Source organism: Amblyomma mixtum, chromosome 5 (assembly GCF_055824585.1).
Source record: "Amblyomma mixtum isolate Tamu chromosome 5, ASM5582458v1, whole genome shotgun sequence".
Classification (NCBI taxonomy): Eukaryota; Metazoa; Arthropoda; class Arachnida; order Ixodida; family Ixodidae; genus Amblyomma; species Amblyomma mixtum.
The window spans coordinates 10,431,799-10,455,636 of record NC_143016.1 but is presented as its reverse complement, the minus strand read 5'-3'; the positions used below and the strand labels follow the sequence as shown (position 1 = coordinate 10,455,636).

The 23,838-nt window shown below is 45.9% G+C and overlaps 1 protein-coding gene across 26 annotated transcripts in view; it reads right to left on the bottom strand.

The window, feature by feature from the left end:
• The window catches only part of LOC149341301 (uncharacterized), a 309,449-nt gene that overhangs the window by 26,648 nt on the left and 258,963 nt on the right, over positions 1-23,838 (bottom strand). For 9 of the 26 annotated variants that reach the window (XR_016282906.1, XR_016282911.1, XR_016282908.1 and 6 more), the window contains one exon: positions 11,676-11,691. The exons of 5 other annotated variants lie outside the window; for them this stretch is intronic. Coding sequence is in view for 9 of the 21 variants with exons in the window: in XM_089543333.1 (XP_089399459.1) it covers positions 10,513-10,577 (65 nt within the window). In the remaining 12 variants the exon portion in view is untranslated. Of the gene's footprint in view, positions 1-10,488; positions 10,578-11,193; positions 11,276-11,675; positions 11,692-23,838 lie in introns of those variants that run through there. 12 more of the 26 variants (XR_016282903.1, XM_089543330.1, XM_089543336.1 and 9 more) reach the window with 4 other exon arrangements.

Genomic DNA, 23,838 nt, shown 5'->3' with positions numbered 1-23,838 from the left:
ATCGAGTTCTTTATTTACTTTATATGCCGCGCCGGAGCTTGGACCGTGTGTCCCAGTTGTCTCCAGTTTCCTAATGTCGTCAGTTTCTCCCGCAGCCTTTCTCTCCATCAGTCTTTCTCTTCAAAAAACTCGGGTCTGTTGACCTTGTCTTGCTGCTTGAGGCTGAACGACACATGCGCTCCACATCGCGCGATCCGTTCTTCCTTATTCTTTCATGTCGTAAACCATCATTGCTTCAGCATAATGCTTCAGCATAACGGTTCGTTTTCACTGCCCTGGCGTATTTTATCGTTCACTGTGGCGTAAATTCACGGGACATTCGCGGTACGGCACTAATGATGCTTGTGGGCTGTTTGAATAGGAAAAGAATGTTAAGCTCGACGGTGGTAACGTTTGCTCTCGGTTTTATGGTGCCAAATATACGTATCATCAAATATACCGACTGTTTGCGAGTCGTCTGTGAGAGTGTTTAAATATCACACATTAAAACAAGCTGTAAAATTGTTCACGTGATACTTGACGCACATTAGACGAGACGAATATTACTGCGCGTTTTCATTTCCTGAAAAACGAGTTTTCAATCAGTTCGATCACCTAGGGATCACAAACGAGCAATAACATCGCAGTGCACAAGGGCACGGTTTGCGTTTCGCTATCGAGCGTCCTTTCACTACACAGACTATGTGCGATACCTTCACTGCTTGCCTTCCTTTGTTGTGTCTGCGTCGTTTTAGAGCGAACGCTCTACTCTTCCCGTGCGAAGCTGAAGGTCACGTGGCTATGAAATTTGACCTTCAAGCCAGGAGGAGCGGAGGCTTGGCTCTGACGTTACGCCACGTGACTCGCCATGCCTCGCCACGGCTGAGAGCGCTAAGCCGATGGCGCTCGCTCGCCTCGCCTCGCAACTATCGAATCACGTGACTCGCTGTGTCTCGCCAAAGCTGCGTATGTGGAGCGGACGTCGCTCTTGTAACTGGCGGAAATTACTGTCACGCCGTTCTATATATAAAAGCGTGTGGCATGCGCTTACCTCTGTGTGCTTACTTTAACAGAGCTTTCACTCGTCTTAATAGGTTCAGTCGGGTTCAACCACAGCTAATTTTTTCCATCGTTTGTGCAGGCCGTCTTCCCCGAACCTGCCGAACGCAGCTGTCCGTGAGTCCACACTCGCATACCTGGCTCGTATCCCCGATGAAGCGACGCCAGTGATCCAGCCACGTCTGAGCACACCAGCCGTAGCTGCTGAACGCAAGCATCTCCTTGTCAGTCGCTGTGTTTGCGGATGCGAGCTCGCTATGTGGCGAGCTGTGTTTGCGAAGGGCTCTAACGCCCGGCGCTCGTTTTTTTCCAGTGGTCTTTTGCGTGCATATCACGCCTGTCATGTGCCATCACAGATCCACTTTCGAGGTTGCTACCGCGCGTGGGCGTCCACGGCAGACTATTCTGTGCCCGCCTGGTCGCTCTTCTCTTCTGCTGCTGCCAACAATCCCGCGAAGCAAGGCTGTTCGTTGAGTGCGAAATTCTCTGTTGCAGGCATAGAACTTCGCCGCGCGCGCGCTCCTCGTTGTAGTTGGTAGCATTTGCTCGTTCGTGCCACCGTGCATGTAACCCCGCCGCAGCGGCTTCGAGCATTTTGCCACGCGGATTTTTCTCCAGTTGTGTGGTGGTACTTGCGCCAACAAAGAGCAGTTGTGCTTCGTTCAGTCTTGTCGAAGAGAATACAACGATTTTACTAAAAAATTTGAGGGGACACTTAAGCTTTGCCTTAAGGGCATGACGCGATAGCATTAATTCCCATATATGCAGGGATGGTCACTTTCTAGTTGACATTCATAGACCGCTGGGAGTCCTCATACCACTCCTGGTGCAAGGTTCCAGCGGTTAAGCGATGCCCTGCGATGACAGGTGTGCCACCGATGGGCCTTGTGCGGCTCAGGTTCCACTTCCCAAGCGACCTGTCGCTACCGATCATTAATTTAATTGTCACCTGTCACGGTGACCAGTTTGCTCACAATCCGGTGGGCTGATCGTGATGACGCCACAAGGTCATGTGACGTAGGTGGCCTACATGCTACACTGTTGTTTCTCGGGGGATTTTTCGTGGATTTTTCGCTCACAGTCAACGACGCCGATGCCGACAACGACGCCGGCATTTCTGCGACACGGTCTCCTTAACACTATCGCGTTAAAATTCAGTTTGCGAACTGGTTTGGTTGTAGTTACAAATATTTAATCGTACCAGACCTACATGTGCACAATAAAAGACCGGACCACGGTTGGACCAAAAATTGAATGAAACCATAACCGAATACAATTTGGTGTCTTCGCTTTGGACAAAGGCATGCCGCTGGAACTCTGACTAATGGTGGTGAATCCTCGTTGCTGGAAATCAAAGTAAGCTCTACGTCAAACATTTGGGCGCACATTTCCACCTCAAAGCCTTGGGCATATCTGCCAAACGAAATCTTTAATTAATTGCATATCGATGAAGATGGTGCATTCCGGTCAATATGCGTGTCAAACCAGTGGCAGAGCACGCTGGTCGTGCTATAAATTGGCTGCACCTGCGACGGAGTACCGACCAGTGCAGACACCCGAAGGAAGGCGCACATCGCCGTGACATCGCCCGTGCTGTAGGACGCACGCGAGCGCGCGCGAAAATCACTGGCTCGTTTTCCCCACTCCTGATTTTTCCGTGCGTCCTCAACTTGCCAAATATGACAGATCATCCATCTTTCTTCCCTGTTTCGCACTGGAACTACCGGAGAGAGTCCGGGGGAAGTTATTGTCAGAGAAGGGAAAGGCAGTGGGGGGGTGGGAGGAGGAGGAGGCGCTTATTTACATCAATTTATACGAAGAGGAGGAGATGGTGCGCTGGAAGCGGTGACAATAGAGGTGGCGCGGCTTCATTCTACATCCTCCATGGAAATGGATGCTGCCTCCTTTACAAATCTTATGTACGAGATTCTACTTTGTACATATAGGCACGCAACCACGAACACTCATCCTGCACCGGCAATGTTGACAGCGGCAAGGGGATCGCCGCCCCGTAGCAGTGCTCCCGTGCTACGGCAACAAACACACGCACATGTTAGCCCTAAGCCAAGACGGAGCTTTGCTCCGCGAGCGCCCGAAGTCCCAGCAAGCCTCGAGGAAATTAATGATCCCCATTTCCCTCTCCAGTGCAGCCGCGTGGTAAATAATAGCCCGAGGTAACAGAAATTACACTTCACTGGCGACAGCTTTTATTCAGTCGTCGTCAATCTTTGTCTCCCTGCCCTCATTATTTTTGCGTGCCGAGCAATCCGTTGTCATTTCTCTCTTTTTTTTTTTGCTGTTGTTTTGCTTCCGTTTGCGCGTGTGTGTGTGTGTTCGGCCCACAGCTTGTGCGGCGTGGTGTCAGCTGGAGCCGGAAATGGCTCACATAACGTGCAATAGCAACGCGTACCCACGTTAAATCGGAGGAGCAAGGACGGAAGCGGACGTGTGCTGTGTCTGCATTTCCATTGATGTCATGCAGTGTAGACAGCTCGCACTCTATCCCAAGACGGTGAAGCATTCCCTTTCTTTTCCCTCTCTTCCTCTCTCTTGCTCGTTGTTCCTCCTCCCTCTCCTCTGCAATTCTGGCTGTGATGGTAGTAGTCCGTTCGGCCACTGACGAATGAAAAAGTACAAACTCCTTTTCCAGCCGTTTGTTGCTGCTTTGTCCACCTAACTGCTTCTTTCTCTCGCTCTCTCTCTGTCCTACGACGGGGATTGCATCTTCGCCCGTGGCAGTGAAGAACAAACGCTTCACGGCTCGCTTACAGAGTTTGCTGTTTCTACGCTAAATGTATTACAGTATTATATGTATTTATTTGATGATTAAATTACCCCCCCCCCCCCCCCCCCCCCGGAACAACAAGCATTAAATTGGGGAAGCCTGTACAAAAAGATTACATAAGCTTTGTTAGCATTAAAACTGATTAAGATCGCATGGAGAAGCAATGTTGAAACAAAATGTAACAAAAACGAAAAGAAAAAGTACACGCAGCACTCGAAAAGTGAAAAGAGGTGATATTAACATAAAAAAGAAAACAAAATGAGACATAACACAAGAAATCTTTAAAGGCATTTTGTTCCACTGACGGGTTATTTTTGGAAAAGATCATCGAAGGACAGCGCAAAATTTACCACCGCATTCACCAGTTAAAACGGGATCTTCTATCTGCGCCATCTTTCGCATTGCCTCGCACAGATAATCGCCATAAGGTTCGCATCCTATTCTGCCGGACCAATGCATATATGTAGCGCGGGAGTTGAGATGAGGATGTGAGGGACTGTAAACTGCAGTAACTCCCTGCACTGCTGTGTGTGATGCATCGGTGTATATTATGCACTCTGAAGGAAGATGGGCGGCTGATATCGGCGTCGAAGCAGAGGGGCGATTGTCTGTGAGCTGACAGTATGACCATGGAGGAAGAGTCTGTAAACGATGAAGCTCAAGCGACATCTTGCGTGCTCTGTTTGCCTCACGCTGGTCGATAAGTGTAGTGGTATCATGCAAGATTCCCATGTAATACAGTTAAAAAGCACTCTTTATTTTCCACACATTCTTTCCTCAAGCAACTTTCTACTCCCAGCCTTTGAACGTCATATAGGTGGCTTTGTGGTCGGAGAAATGCACAGAAACAAACAACTCATTAAGAACAAAGTCTCGGCCGCCGCGGTGGCGCAGTGGTTATGGTGCTCGGCTGCTGGCCCAAAAGACGCGGGTTCGATCCCGGCCGCGGCAGCGGAATTTCTTGTCAGTGCACGTTAAAGAACCCCAGGTAGTCGAAATTTCCGGAGCCCTTCACTACGGCGTCTCTCATAGCCTCAGTCGCTTTTGGACGTTAAACCCCATAAACCAAGAACAAAGTCTGTGCATCACGCAAGGCAGCTCACGCACACGTGCACCTGTCATAAGTGCGTATAAAAAAGAAGCGACTCTATCAAAATCCCACGCCAGTAATTCCCGAAGTATTCCAGCTACACCTCTTAACATTAATGCAAATGGGAATCAGATACGGGTTTGGATGCCGTGACAAAAGCAAGAAATTAGAGTTGAAAGCACAGTAGGGCTGTATGGGAAGGCGCTCGCATATGTTGTCATCAGGCGGCAAAAAGCCAACACTTCAGATGAGTTCGCGTGGTGCTATGGGCGTGCTCTGCAGCGATTGAGGAAATAAATTCAGGAGGACTGGAAAGGAGGGGAGAGAAGACGAGGGCGGGTGTATTTTTTTCTCCCTCTCATGCTGGAAACTGTTTTCGCCTTCGATGCGTGTTTACTCAGGAAGGAGTTCCGGGAACGCCTGGCTTGTGTAGTTCATGCTTCCGCCTTTCTACGAAAGAGGGATCACGTTATTTACTCCCCCGAAATGTCAGGCTTAACGGAAAGAAACGCTGCGTGAGATGTGCGTGAATAATTTATTCAGCGCTTAGGATTCGCTGTGATCAGCTTGACATTTATGCGAAGTAGAAAAATCAGAAATAAATGCTCAAGTGGTTTTAAAATTCTGTATTAATTTTCTTCATAACCTGTTTCGCACATGGAATTTTTGGAGATTTCCGTCATCTGAAGTCCAAAATATATGAATGGTGATTATCAGCTCACACCTACGCAAACGTCATTTGAATGTCTTATAGTGATAGTGCCTGAGGGACATTCTCTGATACTAAAGCCCTTACCTATATGAAATGTTTGTGTTTCCATGTGATCTGCTCATTACTTGCAGTTTGCAGTAAAAAAGCGCCCTCTTTTTGGGCCACCTTTAGTTCTAGGCGTATAATAGTGCTTAGAAAATGCACCCATGCCTGCGTCCAGCCCAAAAAACGGCGCAAACTGATGTCCATGCCACTCATTAATATTTACGTTCATGCGAAAGTAAATCGCCAAAGGAAGTGGCTCACTTCGGCACACCAGCCGAAAGTCCAGGGGCCGTGCACTGTCACGGACACACTGCAAGAATTGCGTCTGCGCACAGCCGAATTCCCTGGCACCATTCGACGGGATATCAAAGCACCAGAGCCAGCCGGCGAGTAGCGCTTTCTGATACATCTGAGGAGTTCGTTCGTTGACACTTGATCCGGCAGATTCTTGAGTTCTGATTTTTCTGGTGAGAAATCGGCTCCGGACTGAACTGCTTTTCAAGGTTAAGCATCAGATTTGACGTTCAGCTTTCGAAGAACTTTGCTAAAGAAATTATTCTATCTTGCAAGAATATCATCGAAATTGCAGCACTTCCTGATTTTTTTACAATATGTTACCTCTAGCTCAGCAGAAAACTAGATTGATGGTAGGCAGCTCGGTGAAGTTCCTACATTTTCCACCCATCGAAGAAGCAATGTATCCTGTAAACAAGCCCTGGGCTTCACGAATATGTCGCGATAACAAGATGTATGACCTGAAGTCAGTGAGCTGCAAAGGTCGACATTGGTAGAAACAAACAGCTGGGGAAAAGTTCAGTTGATCGGAATGAGTTTATAGACCTCTCGGAGAAAAATGTAAACAATCATTTAAAATGAAGAATCATCATCATCGCCATTGCCATCATCCTGATACAGCATTTCTAGCGAATGCGTTTTAAGAAAGGTTGACAATTTTGGCTCCGCTATATTTTTACTACTTGAATATGAACTCAAGCGACCGAGAACAAGCGCCGCCCCCCCCCCTTTGACTTGCTACCGTTGCCATTCAAGTGTCGGCAATGAGCGGTACGGGTGCGTCTGAAACAATGAGAATAAAGGAACGAGTGCTTGAATGAAGGCGAGTGCTGAACAAAAAAAAAACGCAAGAAACAAAGAAACGATGGCGCTCAGCCCACTCGTTCTCTAGGCAGACTGGCAAGGGCATGGAGGATGGCACCCGCAGAATAGGAGCTTCCTTGGTGGCTCTGAAACGGGGGAAGCGGTGTGCCCAGGGTTAGGAAATACGGCAGAAGTTTCTCCATCGCTGCCACCCTTCCTGTATAGCGGGGCGGGTAGAGGAAGGAAGTGAAGCGAGTGTGGAGCTCGGCTAAGAATCCAGGTCGCATGACGTGGTCTGGAGACGTGCGCCATTATTTCGGAAGCCCAGCCAGCAAAGGGGATGAGCCTGCTCGCTGCAGCGTCCCTCACTCGGTGGGCTGGCTGTCCGCGACTGGAGGAGGAGGACGAGGGGAGAGAAGGAGGGAAGATGGTCCGCAATGTTCTCCTTTGTTTAAGAATCCTCAAGGAGGAGGAGGAAAACTGCGAAAAGAAAGAAAAATGAAAAATTTATGGGCGCAGAGTGTCGACGCCGCCAATGTGCTGTTAATGTTTTGTTCCCAAAATGTTATAATAGAACCACCAGCGCCAGCCACAGTGCCTCCCGAGACGCAGGAAAAGGATGGCGCGCTGAAGAGTGCATCGGAGCAGAAAGAGTGGAGTAAAGGACACAGAAGACGTGTGAGAAGAGGGAGTGGAGGGAGCAGAGACAAATTCCGGAGGTCCTGTAGAAAGAGCGGCACTAGACCGAGCAGTGTGATTTCGTTGCGGCAAATGTCGAGAGTGAAACACTAGGTGCAAGCGAAGACCGAAAGGAGAGTGGCGCAGTGCCACAAGGGGTTGGTGTGGTGTGAAATGAGCGGGAAAGCAGTGCTGGCTCCGAGCAAAAAAATAGCGTGACAGGCTAGAAATCAACTGGGAAGGATTGGGGCTGCCAGAAAAAGTTGGTCACTGCGGAGTTTTTATACGTTTTCTGTATGTTTATTCGCAGCCGTAAATGAAGAGGCCACTGGACAAAGGAGAACTGGCAGCAGATTAGAAAAGAGAGGACAAGGGTAGGAGGAGCTTTTACCTTTGTGATGCCACTGAAACCACATTAAAGGAGCTTAAAATTCACCAACGAACAATGCGGTTGATGCCGCGATGTATCGGGTTAGCATTATAAGTAGTCTGCCTGGCGTTTGTGTCTCCTGTAGTCAGCTTCAGCTGCCAGAAAAATCATTTACGTTTTTAAATTTGCTTTCCCATGGGTTTTGAACAATGGTGAGTGAGGGAGCAGAAAGTTAGGCTAGTTGGTTGACACACTAGTTGGCTAGTTGGTTGACATATGCACACTGAAAAAAAAAATGCGCAGAAACAGGACTAAGGCGAGACAAACACAAGGACGAGCGCCACTCACAAATAAAGTTTTATTCCAAAAACATGCACATAAAATACGATCAAAAAACAAGACCAGGCCAAGCTATCATCAAGGACATCACGTGTCACCCCCCTGCATACCCGAGTGAGTTGGCCAAAAAGCGAAATACCCTATCAGAGAAGCGGACAGAAGTCTTGCTGATACATTTACCTCCCCTGATATGCATATGAAAGGCTTCCGTGAGCTCACGCACAAGTTGATCCCTGTGCCTGAACAGAATTGTTGTTTTGTCAAAGAGCGGTTTACATTGCGTCTTCTGCTTATCGTTCGCACCCCCAAATTTGGAGGAGTTCTTAACGACATTCTTAAAGAACAAAATGCGCGGAAGTATCTGGAAGTTGGTCCACCCCCGATAATTCCAAAGGGCCCCAATAATTTTCGAAGCAGGCCAACCCTAAAAAATGGACAAACGGATTATTGGGAATTAGCGAATAAATTAAGGCGGGTTAGTGAGGATTTGTTGGTCGATTAATGTAGATAATTGTGTTGGATTAGTGTACTGCCATATATAGTCCGATGGAAGGTGCCGGAATATTCTAGACATGAGATTTTCAAGCTTGGCGCTCCAGATGACGTCATGACCACCTGAACCAGTCAGGTAGTTTCGCTACGGAGAAATCAGAAATAATGACGACAACCTAATGCCATCGCATTGAAAAGGCTCGCTGGTACAGCGAAAAGACTGGGCCCACCTCCCTAACGTGGCGTTGCGAAGTCGACAGGCGCGGATAATTTGTCCCTCAGATTTTAGCGCTCACATAAAAAAAAAAACTACAAAGAAGACGTGCATGAGTGAGTCTCTAAGGAGCGGGCATAATAAAACAACCAAAAAACTTTTACTAGGGCGGAAATTGAGAAATCACCTTACCTTCAGGCAGCCGAGTGCGGCACAAAATGCAAAGTGAACAGGGAACAGGGATGCAGAAACGGAAGTCAATATTGCAAACATTCTTCTTCGAGCACTAAAAAATGTTATAGGCAGGAGAGCGGTGACGGACACTTGGCAAAAAAAAAAATGACGCGAGAGCGTAATGGAATTGGTCATTCTCTACTTTACATTCATAGATCCCTGGGAGTCATCATACCACTCTTGGCCCAGTAGTGCAGCGGTTAAGGGATGCGCCACCGCCGTGCGATGCTCCTATCGATTGGCCTTCTGCAGCGAGGGTAACTCTTCCCGAGCAGCCAAACATTAGTTTATCTGCCACATGCCAAAGTGGGCAGTTCGCTCATTATCCGGTAAACAGTTTGTAGTGATGTCGCAAGGTCACGTCACCTAGGTGGTTTACCTGCCTCCTAGGTTGCTCTCTAGGAATCACCTGCCAGAGCTTAGCAGGTAATTTTCCGCTCGGAACGCCAACGCCGACAACGCCGATGCTGGACTTTGTGGTGAACGAAGCCTTTAACTCTATCTCGTTAAAAAATCAGCAGCTCTTCAATTCAGAGAAACCAAATCTTCAGCTCGCAGAAGACTATTGCGAATTGAAGAATATTTGAGTATATGATCAATACAACTTAGCACCAGGTGTTTCAAAGTGATCTCTTCTAAAATTACAAAAAAATATGCATTGATACTCATAAAAATTATGCAACATATGCTCTTTTTTTTTTCAACTTTCGCATTTGATTTGTAATCTCTCGAGCTATCTCTGTCTCTCTCAGGCTAGTACATACTCGTGCCTATACGCTGACAGATTTCTAAGCAACAAATGCAGGTACATTATTCATCTTGCTTGAACAACAAAAATCTTAGAGCAAAGACCGTGTATGTCGATGAAATAACCATGCAATATATATATATATATTACAATATATGACGGAGAAGTGCCCACGCTGCAGCGGGACTGCTCTGCGTTGGTGCTGCTGGAACCGCACCGCTGACTGTCGGTGAACGCCGTTCTGCGCTTTGTGCCGAGCTGTGCTTTGTGCCTAAAAAACCCATTGCAACATATATAAAGTATACTGTGGCGTCGTTCTTGGATAAGAAAAATACTGCTCTAAACCGTGTTGAATTTCTTGCGCTTCGTCTGGAGGCACAGGCGACATGGTGCGTGCTTCCCGAGTCAGTCTTGCGTGGAGGTCGACAGCTCACGCGACAGTTCTTGAACGCCTCAAGATCGTAAATCTTCTAAACACCATCAATAGTGGGAGTGGACATTTCCCACTTCTTGCCATTAACCGCATTAGCCGAGCTCACAGTAGCTGTCGTCGACATGCGCTGATTAATAGCTCTCGCTCATTCCACGACTGATTTTTCATTACATTCACTCTGCCCGCTAAATTCACGAAACGCGTGGAGCATATTGTTCTAGACAGTGATAATTTTTTTATTTCTTCATCTCTTTGTGTTGTGCTGATTCTAGCTTTGGTTCCGTTTTGTGGTAGTAACGATCTGAAAAAGAAAAGCAACGCTCATGATATGCACGTAAATATAAGCAAGCACGAGCAATCTGGCTGCAGATTCATTTGCTTTCATGGCTCTTTCTCTCTCTTCTTGCTTGCCGTTCTTTACTTTCGTTTTTGCACCTGTCTCATTCACAGCCTACGGCGAGGCAAGCATCACAACATAGAATAATTATAAAAAACCCTAAAATATCCGTGTGCAATTTCCTCAGTTTTAAAGTCGATTTTTTTGTGAACAAATTCAAACTTTCCAGTCATTTCCTGAATGAACTGCAGTGAGCATGCCTCATGCGTGAATAAGCTTTTTGAGATGTTGAAAAATTCTTCATGATGTTCACAGGGATTGAAATTGTTGCTCAAGTCCTTTCTTTGTTCCCTTTATCCTCAATGAAGTAATGTTTACGCTATGTGCTACAGCATCTATCATTAAAATTTGAAAAAAAAAACAATCCATGTTCTTTAATACTTGCTGTCTCCTTCGTGTTCTTCGCGTACAGGATTCCTTTTTCCTCACGTGATTGACAATACGCAATACGCAACACACTACTCCTCGTCATTAGCTTATAAGCACCTGAGACGCACCAATTGGATGGATGCTTTTGTACCTGTTGCTGGCAGCATCGAAGCAGGCTAGGCTGTCATGTCCTCATATTGGAAGGGCGTAAAAGAAGCCATTCAGTCCCGGTAGCGTGTTCGCCAAATGCAGCCGGTACAGCCAGCGATGACAGCGCCGCCCACCGGCAGGTAGCAGCCACATTAAGGCTGGTTATAAATATTCATTCAGAACGACGGCTTGACATCGCCGCTATGGCGCAGTGGATTAGAGCCACGTGTTGCGTATGGAAGGTCGGCCGTTCGACTCCGCTCTCTGTACTGTAATTTTATTGTTTTTTTAATTTCATTTTTTTTTCCAATTTTTACCCTTTTAGGTCGCAAATCGTGATGCTTAGTGGCATATAACGCCGTTTAAGAGGATTTATTATCCCTTTTAGGTAAGCCGTTGTGACAATCTTCAGTCACCGTGATCAATTCACCGCGGTTTCAAGCCATGTGGCTGTACAGGCTGCAGTTGGCGAATACGCCGGTAATAGGAACCTCGTGCGCTGTGGCTGTCGGAGGTGAGAGCGAAGAAGAAAAAGCGTCAGGACAGGTGAAAGTGAACGCAAAAGGGTGTCGATATTAATAAGTCTCTCATTTGCAGCCGCCATCAAGCCATCACAATGTCATGCACTAAGCTCGTATATACAGAATGCTCGGCATGTAATCGCCGGAACCTCGCCTCTCTGGATCCGTGTCGGCTGTCGGCTATTTCCTGGCCGTGGCGCCGTACCTTCGGCAAGAGTGGCTGTCCTATAGCTTGGGATGATGCTCTGCGTGTTTCGCGTCTTTAATAAATATATACCCAGTGTACTTCTCAGAAACAGAGGTGAGCAACAGTGTTTAACTCGGCTGCTGTGTTGACCAAGATGTGCCGATGCCTTTCCTCGAATGACTCCGATGCCTTCTGTCCCATTCAGGTAGCTACAACAGACTCTCTTTTAATGCTTACAATAGTTCAGAAAAACTCGTGCTTATTGAGTTAATGTAAATTTGAAGTCTCGGATACCTGCCCTAATACCCTCCCACTATGTGATGTTACAATTAAGTAATTTTGCGATCGAAGTTCTTTGTTTCTCTCGGAATGCGGTTGTTTTTTACCGTAAAGAGCCCGTTTTTATTGTAATCATTATCACCATCGTCGCTGTCGTCACGTCATCAGTTTTCTCATCATTTCTTGGGCATGCCAAATTTGGGTAATGGTTTTACTGTTCTGCAGCCTCTGACGCGTCAGTAGTCAAATTGCAATCCTTCTGCAGAACTCACCAACTAATGTCGATATCCTCCCTCTACACCTCCCCATTGCCATAATCGAGAAGTCAGCCCCAGCCATACGTGCGATAAATGTGCGCTAGCAGAGCAGGAAAGAAGCAACGTCACCAATACAAAACGTAAAACGTGCTTTGGCGTTCGTGACAATTTTCCTATTTCCGTTATTTGAACGTTACCCACTTTAATTTTATTATACATGAGTGTGTCTGCAAATGCTTCATGGTGCACACACGCTCTCGGTCTCAACGTTGCACAGGTTTATGGCCACGAGTGTTTGGAGTGAGAAGTAATCAACCATGCAGCAAGGCAGCAGTGGAGAGGAGGACTAAGGAAGCAATGGGATGACGCGGCGGACGCGGCCTGTTGCCCGCAGTCGCCGCGAGAGGCGCCCACTGCGGGCGTAGCAGATAGCCAGGAAGATTTACAAACTTTGGTTAATTGCTGTGGACACGAAGGAGACGCTCTAGGATTCAGTTTTAGTGCAACTAAATCAGGTGTGATATGATTTTAAACGATACAACTGATCAGGTGCTTACAATACAAGGCCACGAAATACCCAAAGTGGCCGAATACAAATACCTCGGGATATGGCTAAACGAAGGGCAGATATACACGGAAAAGCATGAACAGGCTCTTAGGGCAAAAGGACGAAGAGACGCCGGGATAATGAAACATAGGGCATTATGGGGGTACAACAAATATGAAGTACTAAGAGGTATTTGGAAAGGAATAATGGTGCCGGGACTTACTTTCGGCAATGCGGTTCTGTGCTTAAAGGGCAACTGAAGCGGTTTTAGAATTCGATGAGTTTTAGCTTGCTGAATGTGCGAAATGTGCTGGGAAAGCCTGCGAAATCGTTTTGCTCTAGCATTTGAAATGGTTTCGTAATCGCCGAATAAAGTCGTCGTCGGCGTTCAGGCTTCTCTGAAGGGCACAGCGACGGGCAGAGGCCCCGATAATGACGTCACGTATGACGGCACGTTGTTTCCAGCGAAGAAACGGTTATTCCATGGAAGAAAACCGACGCCATACAAGGTGAAGCTCACGGTGCATTGTTTGGCGCCATCTTACGACGCACAGCAGCATGCAGGCGTAAGCAGCGGACATTGAAATTTCGGCAACAATGACGTCATTGCCGAGTTTCCTCGCACTCCTCCAAAGTAGTGAGGAGAAGCCTAAACATCGTCGCGGTTTTAATCGACGATTATGTCACCATTTTAAATGCTAGTGCAAAAATACTTTGCATGCTTCATCTGGAAGCTTGATAGATTCGAATTCTTGAATAACCTCGAATTCTCAAAAAACCGTTTCAGCTTCCCTTTAAGGGCAGAAGTTCAGTCGAGATTAGACGTAAATCATAGAGCTGTTGGAAGATTAGCACTAGGTGCCCACGGCAAAACCACAAACGAGGCAGTACAAGGGGATATGGGCTGGGCATCGTTCGAGGCACGGGAAGCTAAGAGTAAAATACTATATGAAGAACGCCTGAGGAAATTGGACGATAACAGATGGGCAGCTAAGGTATTTAAATATTTATACAGAAAGAACGTTGACTCACAGTGGCGGAGAAGAACTAGAAAACTAACCAGTAAGTATGCCGGTCATGAGGACGGAGAAAGAAAGAGCATTAAACGACAGGTTAAAAACGCGGAAGTTAAAAATTGGATGAATTCAATGGAAAAGAAACATAGTGTAGAACTATATCGATTCTGGAAAAGGCAGATCAGTAAAGAATTTTTCTATGATAACTCAAGAGGCAGTGCCCTACTTTTTGAAGCTAGATCAGGGTGTCTTAGAACGCGCAGCTACAAAAAGAAATTTAACGAAGAAGATGACACATGTGCAGTGTGTGGTAGATCTGTGGAAACAATTGAACACCTCATAATCAAATGTGATGGTATCCATCCGGATGTCGATGCAGGCACAGTCACTCTTTCTGAGGCCCTAGGGTTTAAAGATAACAATGGTCATGTAAATAAATCTGCAGTGGAAGTCAGCAAAAAGCGATTGGAGGATTGGTGGCTGAAAAGCAGAGATGTGGCATAAGGTTAACACAGTAAACAAAAAAAATAAAGAAAGAAAAGCTGAGCATGGTGGCAATTGCCACCACCCCGTTTCAAAGGGGGCGCTCCTATCCATCCATCCATCCATCCATCCAGCCTGCACCAACGGAGACGTTTACGGCTGGAGCTCCTCGTTAAGTTATTTTATCGCCTTCCTGGCTGTAAATGATGAAGCGCGTCCGAGGCTTACCAATCGGCGAGACTAATAAAAACAGAAACCCGTACACCTCTCCAACGGTGCGCGTGCAGGCTGACACGAGCCGCACCCGGTCAGCAAACTCTTCTACCCGGCCTTCCTTCCTGTTTTATACCACCCTGCATAGCGTAGCTGGCTGCTGGGATGCAGGGCCGTTTCAATTCTGAGCTCGTTCTTGGAGCACAGAAAGAACGACATAGACAGAGAGAAATAAAAGAAGGAAACGAATAGGAAATGAAGTTCGAGCACAAAAGGTGGGAAAATGGTGCTCGAACCACCCTCTGAGGTCTCGGAGGGCAATGCGTGCCACACCGCTTCTTTCCTTTTGTTGGCGTGCTTTCTGAGTAGCTGTCGTGCACTTTCACGGTTGAACCTCTCAGCTCATTTGGTGTTTGTAAATATAAGCGCATTAAGCTTTTGAGGTGCCTTCCTTGTTTGTTGTCTTGGAGGATACTTGTGTTCACGTGGTCTTGTGCTCTACTAAGCAATTGCTTCTTGAAAGGCTCTAATTTAATTCTTCTTGCATGCTTTCATTTATGTCCTCCCTATTGGGTATAGGCTTGATTTTCTTATTTTTCACTTTTTTTAGGGCAGCCACAAACAAACAAATGTACCTTCTGTTGACCGTTCAGGAGGATGTAATTATTGCTGTCACTGAAAAAGTCTACAGATAGCGGTAACTCCAATGCCCTGACCGTGTGGCCCAAGTTTCATCCGTCTTTCATACAGATAATAAGCGCCGACGTTGAAGACACATGAAAAGGAACACCTTGTATCGCCTGAGTGACTTTCAACACCCAAAATAAAAACCTTTCAACTGTGTGCACATATAAAATGGTAACACTTAGGCGCAGCTAACAAAAAGCATGTCGCACCTATAGCGTTCAATACTTTTGTTGTGTTGGTTCTCTGCACAAGTTTCAGTCCAGTTACCATACATAATTTGTGAATTCTTTTCTTAAGCCTTGCGAATTTTTTGTTTGTGTTCTAGAGAATGAGGTCGAGGAGGCTGCTGGCTACAGGCCGCACTAGCCTTGCTATTCCTGCTGGTGACTGCTCTACCGTCGCAGCACTTGACATAAAAAAGACATGTTCCCAATCGTGCCACAGTTCAGGGGGGGTGCATTTATAGCTGGCTTTTTGAGGGGCCCGTAAGAAGGGGGGGGGGGGTGGGGGGTGGGGGGGGGGGGATTTCTACAATACTTTGCTTGGGCTTTATGCGTCGGAAAAGAGGGAGTCGCATGGCTGGCTACAGTAAATCTCACCGCTGGGGGGGGGGGGGGGGGCGGGGAGAGGGGTGGCTCCATTTATGACTGGCCTTAAATCTGCCACAGGCAATGAGTGTTCTTCACGCGTCGTGAGGGTGCCTAGAGGAAAAAACATTTACTGCTGTTGTTTCCACCACTTGTGACTCAGTCCAGTGTCACGGAGTTATAGGAAGCTTAAGAAACTTCTCTGCCACATATTTCGTAGCTCGCGGGAAAGAGATCTCTTCTGCAGAGCAATGTGAGACATATGCTCTCTTCAGGTGAGCAAGCGGGAAAATGCCTCTCACCGCTAGTTCTGGGCAGCACGGAAGGAAATGTATCAAACCATCATATACACCACATCCATGAGCACTGTAGAGGCGACGCCAATCTGGCGCTGTGCATTCAAGCTGGAGTCCATGCCAAGCCGCGCTCATGAGGATGTGGCATAATAACGTCGTGTCTGCTCCCATCTCCCTAACTAAAGAAAATGCTCACTTGAGCGTAAGCGCTCGTTCGTGTCACTCATCGTGTCCATTCTGTCCAATGCTGTATCACTTCTTTATGTAACCCCAGCTAGAGCAGAGCGTCGTCTTAGTGATTTCCTTCGGCCCCTTGGTCACACAAGGTTGGCCAGCAATCTTTTAAATGCTAAGTCCAGCAGAGCTTAGTTAGCGTTTCCGGTTAACATTTTTTTCTCTAGGTCTTATCGCTGATATTATTGGCATGGTCAATATTTTATCAATAAGCAATCACCAAGCGTTATTCGAATGCCAGTCGGAGGCATATAGGCTGACTGGCATAACCACGCATAGTCAGCGAAGGGCGAGACACCGTTCTCACCACTTTTCTCTTTTCGGCAAGATTGTGAAAAATGAGACTGCAGCGAAAAAAATAAATAAATAGGAACGCTTCTTTTCAAGCAATGCTACAACATAGAACAGAATGCAGATTTAACGAGGTTATCGCACCGATGCATCGCTCCCCTATATAGTGGCCCGTTTGTTTCACCGTTCACGTTTTACACTCGCGTGAAGGCCAAGCACAGTGCAGCGCCTTCTACTGGCCCGTGCGCTAGTTTATCCAAGAGTCTAGTGGAGCCTTGAGGGTTCCGCAGCACTCTTTCGCTTCGAGTCAGTTTCGGCATCACCATAACTTGCGCACTTCTCTGATCAGGTCTTTCTCTTTCCATCGCTTTTTTTCTCTCAGTTGCCTTCGCACGGTTGTAACGTGAAGCCGTAAACTGGGATTACAGCACTTTTTTGTTTTTTCTGTATACTTTTTCCTTTCTTTCTTGCCTGCTTGGCTTCAGGAGTCGGCTTTAGTGTTTCTTCTCCTGACGTGGCCGCCTTTAGCAGAATACGTACGTGGAAAGAAAGAAAAATGAAAATGTACCCGCAGACAAAGCCGGAATGCCAGATGACACCGCAAGGGGCTGTTCATTCCTGAGCATCAATCTTTTCCTGGTGTTGGGTCCCATACGGCTCTATCCTTGCCCTGTCGGAGGCTTAAAACGACTAAAAGCTTTCAAGGAGGTGGAAGTATTGAAGAAAAGCTCAGCTAAAGACGTACTTCTTTGTTCAAGTCAAGTCAGTGGATGAGGGAAAAGTTCTGAAGAGGGTTGTATTGCAAGCTAGGCCAACATGCATACCTGACGTTACGGAATCTTGCTGAAAGGTTCAGCCCGAGTCTATTAGAGGGCGATAGAAGCCGTTTGCGTGTACTGTTTTACGTTGGTCTTGTCTCAGACAAATGAGGCGTTGTATGTTCGTATGCGCCCTGCTCACAGCCACCAACCAAGATCGGCACGCAACATCGGGAAGACCAACTCGCATATGACATTCATTCTTCTTAGTGTGCAGAGTTTTTGGTGAGCTGGCAGGCTTGAGGGGCTGTTATGTTCAGAAAACAAATGTCGTCACTGGTGAGCATTGCTTCAAGCTTATATCGCGGAACTGAAGTTGCACGTCCCACAGGAGCGACGCTCTTTTAAAGCGGTAATCCAGTGCGCTGCTCCTTGAAGAATTTTATTGCGAAAGCAATACTAGTTGCACTTTCAGCCCGTCGCGTAGCGAGGCCGGTAGCTACCATATTAGCATATTGTATTGTATTGTATTGGATTGGATTGGATTGGATTGGATTGGATTGCATTGCATTGGATTGCATTGGATTGGATTGTATAACCGATGCATCACCACAAGTCAAACCACAAGCACCACCACCAGCTACACTACCAGCTACACTACCAGCTGAACCATGGCGTAGCTACGGATATTGCTTTCGCAATTACCGGGCTTCACCAAGCTAAGCCACAGCCATTTTTTTCTTTCTTTGAGATAACAATTTGTGTGGGAAAAATGTCGTTACTGGCCAAGTTATGACATAGCCATCAAGTTCACAAGCGCTGAAAATTCAGCGATTACAGAAAATCCTAATTTCCAAACTAAAACCTGTCTGCTACTACTGTGCACAAAAGTTCGAGCACTGGGAATCTCAACTGCTCTTTGGTATTCTGAAAACAGAGGTACTAGAAAGAGGTTAAAGCACAAAAATATCATGAACTTCCTACTTCCTTCATGCAAGACGTTTGATACCGAGACAGCCCTCCTCCGAAAAACAAACAAGAAAATTGAAGGGATGCCTAAGCTCCACCTTAAGAGTATGACGGGTAGATGATGTGTTAATGCCTAAATCTGCGTAATTGTTCATTCCCTACTTATGATTCGTAAATCCCTCGGAGTCCTCAAATTATTCTTGTGTAGTGGTGCAGCGGTTAAGTGATGCGCCATTGCCCTGTGATGGCTGGTGCTGCCGCCTATGGGACTTGCGTGATCGAGGTTGCTCTTCCCAGCAACCTGTAGCGACAGTGCGCACTTGGCCCACAATCCCATTGGCAGTTTGTGAGGACGCCACAAAGTCACGTGGCCTAAGTGCCCCACCTACCTCCTAGGCAGCTTCTCTGAGATTTTTCGTGGACTTTTGGCCCAAGGTCAACGACGCCGATGGTGACACCGCAGTGTCCGCGACACGAGCTCCTTAACGCTATCGCCTTAAAACAGTAAATAGCGAAAAAGCTGTTTCACAAAACGAAACTGCCGGCATACAGCCTGAAACATGACGCCTACTTTTCATCGCCTGACCCGCCACATTTCACTACGACTGACGTACACTGGGTGGCAAATGAAACACGGCGAAACTGCTCAAATACACACTGAGGCTATGGGACTTTGAGTTGTCGCAGACAGGAAAGAAGCACAAATTTTAAAAGCTTAGAATGCCGCAGCAAGGGGCGGTTTGTGCGAGGAAATTAGAAATCATTTCGCAATGAATATATTTAAAAACTGTTCTCATTCCTCTGTTCCTCCATCCTTCCTCCGTTCCTCCATCTCTCCAACCAAGAAGTCCCCTATTAGGCATTGCAGAACTAACGTTCAAAAAAAAGCTAACGTTGCAAAGCAATAAACGGTTCGGCCTCTGTTTTTAATACGACCAATAAATGACGAAGAGCAAAATTGTAATGTCAAGTCATTTTTACCGTGTACAAGCGCTGAAATTCCAAGTCCAGGTATCAAACCCTCAGTGAAATTGTCTGTACCTGAACTTACAGCGCAGTTTCGTTCCACAGTTAGGAAAAAGTTTTCTATCGTTTGGAAGCGCAAATTTCCTAGCATGTTCTAAGCAGATGTTCGTCTCGAATGCATTGTATGTACGCTGGAAGACAGTCCCTTATTTGCTGCAGTGAACTTGGAATACGTAGCAACACTGACGCTATTTCAACACATTAGAAATCCGCATCTGCTGAGCTGAAATCGAAAAGAAATGATACTAAACGAAGTGAAGGATGGCAAATGGAGAAAAATTATCGATCTATCTGAACTAGCATAGAAAACGGAGTGCATTAAGTAGTTAGCACACAGTAGAGAGAATGACGCAACCAGGGACACGAGAAGGGTTCAAGTGAAATCCAGCCCACGGTCGACTCACTTCAAAAGTTTTCTTCAGGCTACGTGAAAATGTCTTCTTTAAGATCTCAAAAGACCAGATTTCGTAACTGCGTGCAGGTTTCTTTCGTTCCTCCTGACACAAATATATTTCTTTTATAGTTTCTTGCTATTTTGCGGCACTCCAAAATACTGAAACTAAACGGCAACTCCTTGCGTAAGACTGGACGTAATTTGTCATATTTGGAGTAAGAAGATGTCAAGAATGCTGTCAAGCCCATGTGCTATGACGTTTCTGCGACAGCGCAACTTGAACGAGCAAATTAGGGAGGGCGACCCCATCTCGAAACGCGCGTCGGTGGACGGACGATATCTTTTCTGCACTGGTTGAAGATTTCGTTTTGAATAATAATCTCTCTTGCTGCTGATTACGTCACACGGACTTGACTTCAGTGAAAAATGAGCTGTCTGGCAGCAAACTGCAGCATTAAATTCTGAAAGATTGGAGCAGGAGAGAAAGTATGAAAATACACCGGTTAGTTTAAAAAAAAAATATCATTGTGTTAGTGCTAATGGAACTAGGAAAAACCCAAAACGTTTAAATGTTGTACTCTCCACGTTACTGCCACCAAAGAAAGAGTAGCGTATTTATGAGTGGTAAAAAAATATGGCCTTGGTTCTTTGCATGCTATTTAGTTCTATTACTCGGAGCAGCGAATCTGTTCTTACGCGGTCCACGAACATCAAAAAAGACAAGAGAAGTTTTGAAACGTCAATGACGTTACTGAAGCATGCCAGCTCGTTCCTTTGACAGAAATTTAACAAAAATCTGGCACAACTATACGCTGTCACTTGTGGTGGCGTTTAGACGATTCATTAGTCACATAATCCTAAGGTAGCTGCAACAGAACGCTCTGTCCTCTACCTTAACTAGCTTCTACCTTTAGGCCATATCAGTTACGTTAAGGACAGAGAACGTGCTACTTGCCCTAAAGAAAAAAATAAACCTAACTGTGTCTGTCAGAAGTGTCAACGTTGAAGCGTCGGAACGTCAAGCATTGCGAATACACTTTTATGGCCTCTCTTTTGGAGAAGAGTCACGTTAGCCTCTTCGTAAAAAGCGATACTCGCCGTAATTGCAGCTTCTCCTCCAAAAGAATTCACGCACCTTCAACTAAAAGCGTCTGCAATGATAGCTTCGAAATGTAGAAATACTTTCGGCTCAGCAAGACGAAGCGCCCCATTTGAAATGAAAGTGGCGCTGCAGAGGAAGGGGGAATGCGTGGCGCAGCTCCGGGATATAAATATTCGTGACACCGCAGGTAACAAAAGTGAAATCATGGTTGTTGCATGCTTTACGTTTGTGGAGGACCACACCGGTTTTACACGGGAAGAGAAACAGTCTGATGGAACCGCCTTCCTTTTTTCTTCTTCTTCTTCTTCACCTCATTATGCATTCGCTTTCTTCTTTCTTTTCCAAGGAAACAAGGACTGCGGATTTATTTATTTACTTGTTTATTCTACGCAAAATGCTCGTTACTGGGCAAGAGATGACTGGTCGATATCCAAGTGGCAGCTGCAAAATAAATGCTAAGAATAGATTTGATCGTCCTCGCTGGGCGCTATAAGGCGGTAGAGGTTCCTTAAAATGGCGACGCGGGCGGGTAGCTAGCCCGAACCTTACGCTCTACAGAGTATGAAGGCATTGTGAACGGCACTTTTTAACTGTCCTGATCCACCATCCTCCTCCCCTCCCGCCCACTCGTTCAGGGCTGATCGTTACCGAAATTTGATAATTTGAAAGTATGTCAGACAAAATATTGTTTTCGGGAGAATAAAATAGAAAACACCTCCCTTTTCTAACCTCTTCTTTATCGCTAGAAGTTTATACAAACTAATGGTGGATTTTCTTTTTTTGCTTGCGGAATTTTCAGGAAACGATAATTTCACCTCTCTCTTTTCTAGGCCAAGTATTCGATAGGATGAGCGCTATAATGATAGCTTCTATTGTTACTGAATTACAAAGACACCCTCTTGTTTCTTGACTCTAAGAATGGCCTGCTGTATTTTAATAGTGATGTTAATTTATTCTTAAGCAGTTATCTTAAATATTTTGTTAGTTTACTTGTAATGGGGAAGCAATGCTAATTGTGGGAACGTGACAATTAAGAATGATTGAATTAAAAAAAGTATTGAATCTCATTATTACTCGCTACATTTCTGCATTACATGGGATAGCTCTTCAGAACAATCATCACTCATCCCTGTTGCAATATAGTCCAGCGTACTGCCAGTTAGATAATTTCATGAAAGCAAAAATCTTAAAAGGCTCCCACCAGACGTCATTGTTGACATTTCGTGCCTCTACTAAGCCTACTTTCCATGAATAAATTTATACCTTTAGGAAATCTTCCGTAAAAAAAAATGTATTTACTTGTTCTGCAGAAGTGCCATCTAAGGAAACAAATGAGCGAGTTGAAGCTTGAATAAAAGCATTAGTCCTGACATAAAGTTATCATGTCAAGCAGTAATCAAGATCTCCTACTTTTATGATTTGGCACTGAAAATTTATGCAACGTCTTTTTCAGTCCCTACCTGTTTACTAAAAAAGTAGAAACAGCCAGAGCATTTCCAAGAAAACAAAAATAGAGAGTACTGTGTAGGTTCGAAAAAAGTTGGTGCGGCTCAAATTCGCAGAATTGATGCACGCGTGCTTCTTGGAAGTCCGCCACGAGAAATGCTCGGCATCGAGCATCCTGTCTTCCCTCTTAGCTAAAGCTCCAACTCGGAAGGCAGTCACGCTCTATTCAGTGCCTCCGTCGCATTACAAGCGACGGAGGCAGCACTGAGAAGAATGGCATCCTTAGCCCGCCATCAAACAGCACTTTTCTTGAAGTGAACAAACCTTGGAATGATTTGGATTGGAACGAAAGAGGGAGGCAAAAATAAAATCAAGAAGTAGTGGGAAGAAAGAGATCGCTAAATAAAAGAGCAGTGCTAAGGATTAAAAAATGAAAAAAAAAAACAATGTCGTGAAAAAATTTGAGTGTCGAGTTCTGCGTTCCAATAGTTTAAATCGGAAGAAAGCTAGCGCAAGAAAGGAAACGTCAGCAACTGTTCCGAACACGTTCAGAGGCCGAGAGAAAGAAGAAGAAATCACAAGCGCAAACGTTTCGAGTTAAAGTAAAACCATCAAAGGACGGTACGTGATCTATCGCCTCATTGGCCGACACTTAACGCGTGAAAATTTTGCCTTCAGGATTCTTTTTTTTTTTAACTTGAAAAACTCGCAACTTAGACGAAGAAGCTACTCGCCCATGCAGATTTTTTTCGACAACAGAAGAAACTGGGAAGTATTGACGCTAGCGCTACTGAAGACGACGACGTGAGGACATTAAGCGAAAAGGACGAAGTTCGCCACCGTCGGACCCGGCACCGGACGTTCTTGGGAGCCTTCCTAACCGTCTTGAGCGTTAGCGCGTCTTACACTGGCGTGACAGTATGCACATGGTGTAGAAAAACAGACGTTAAAAGTTTCGGGTGTGATTGTAATGCGTACTTATGATATCCAAGTTTGAAGTATCTTTGAACGGCGTCGTTCGAGTGGCACACCAATCGGCATCCATGGAAAGAAAAAGAAGAGTGGTGGATGGATATGGTAAAAGAAATAGGGACCTAGATACGGCGAACATAATGGAGAGCGGGTGGAAGAAAACATCCGAACAAGGATAAGGAAGTAATCGAACATGAGCAACATGAACGACAAAATATTGACAAGGATATGCGGCTGCATTCATATTGGAATGGCAGCCACTAGACTCCGTAGAAAGCAGCAAAGAAAGTAATCTTATATGAATAAAAACCTAATATGCAGAGCGTGATGTATGTGCGTCGCGTAGGGGTGTGGCGATCTTGGAAGGCGGAACCGGAGTTT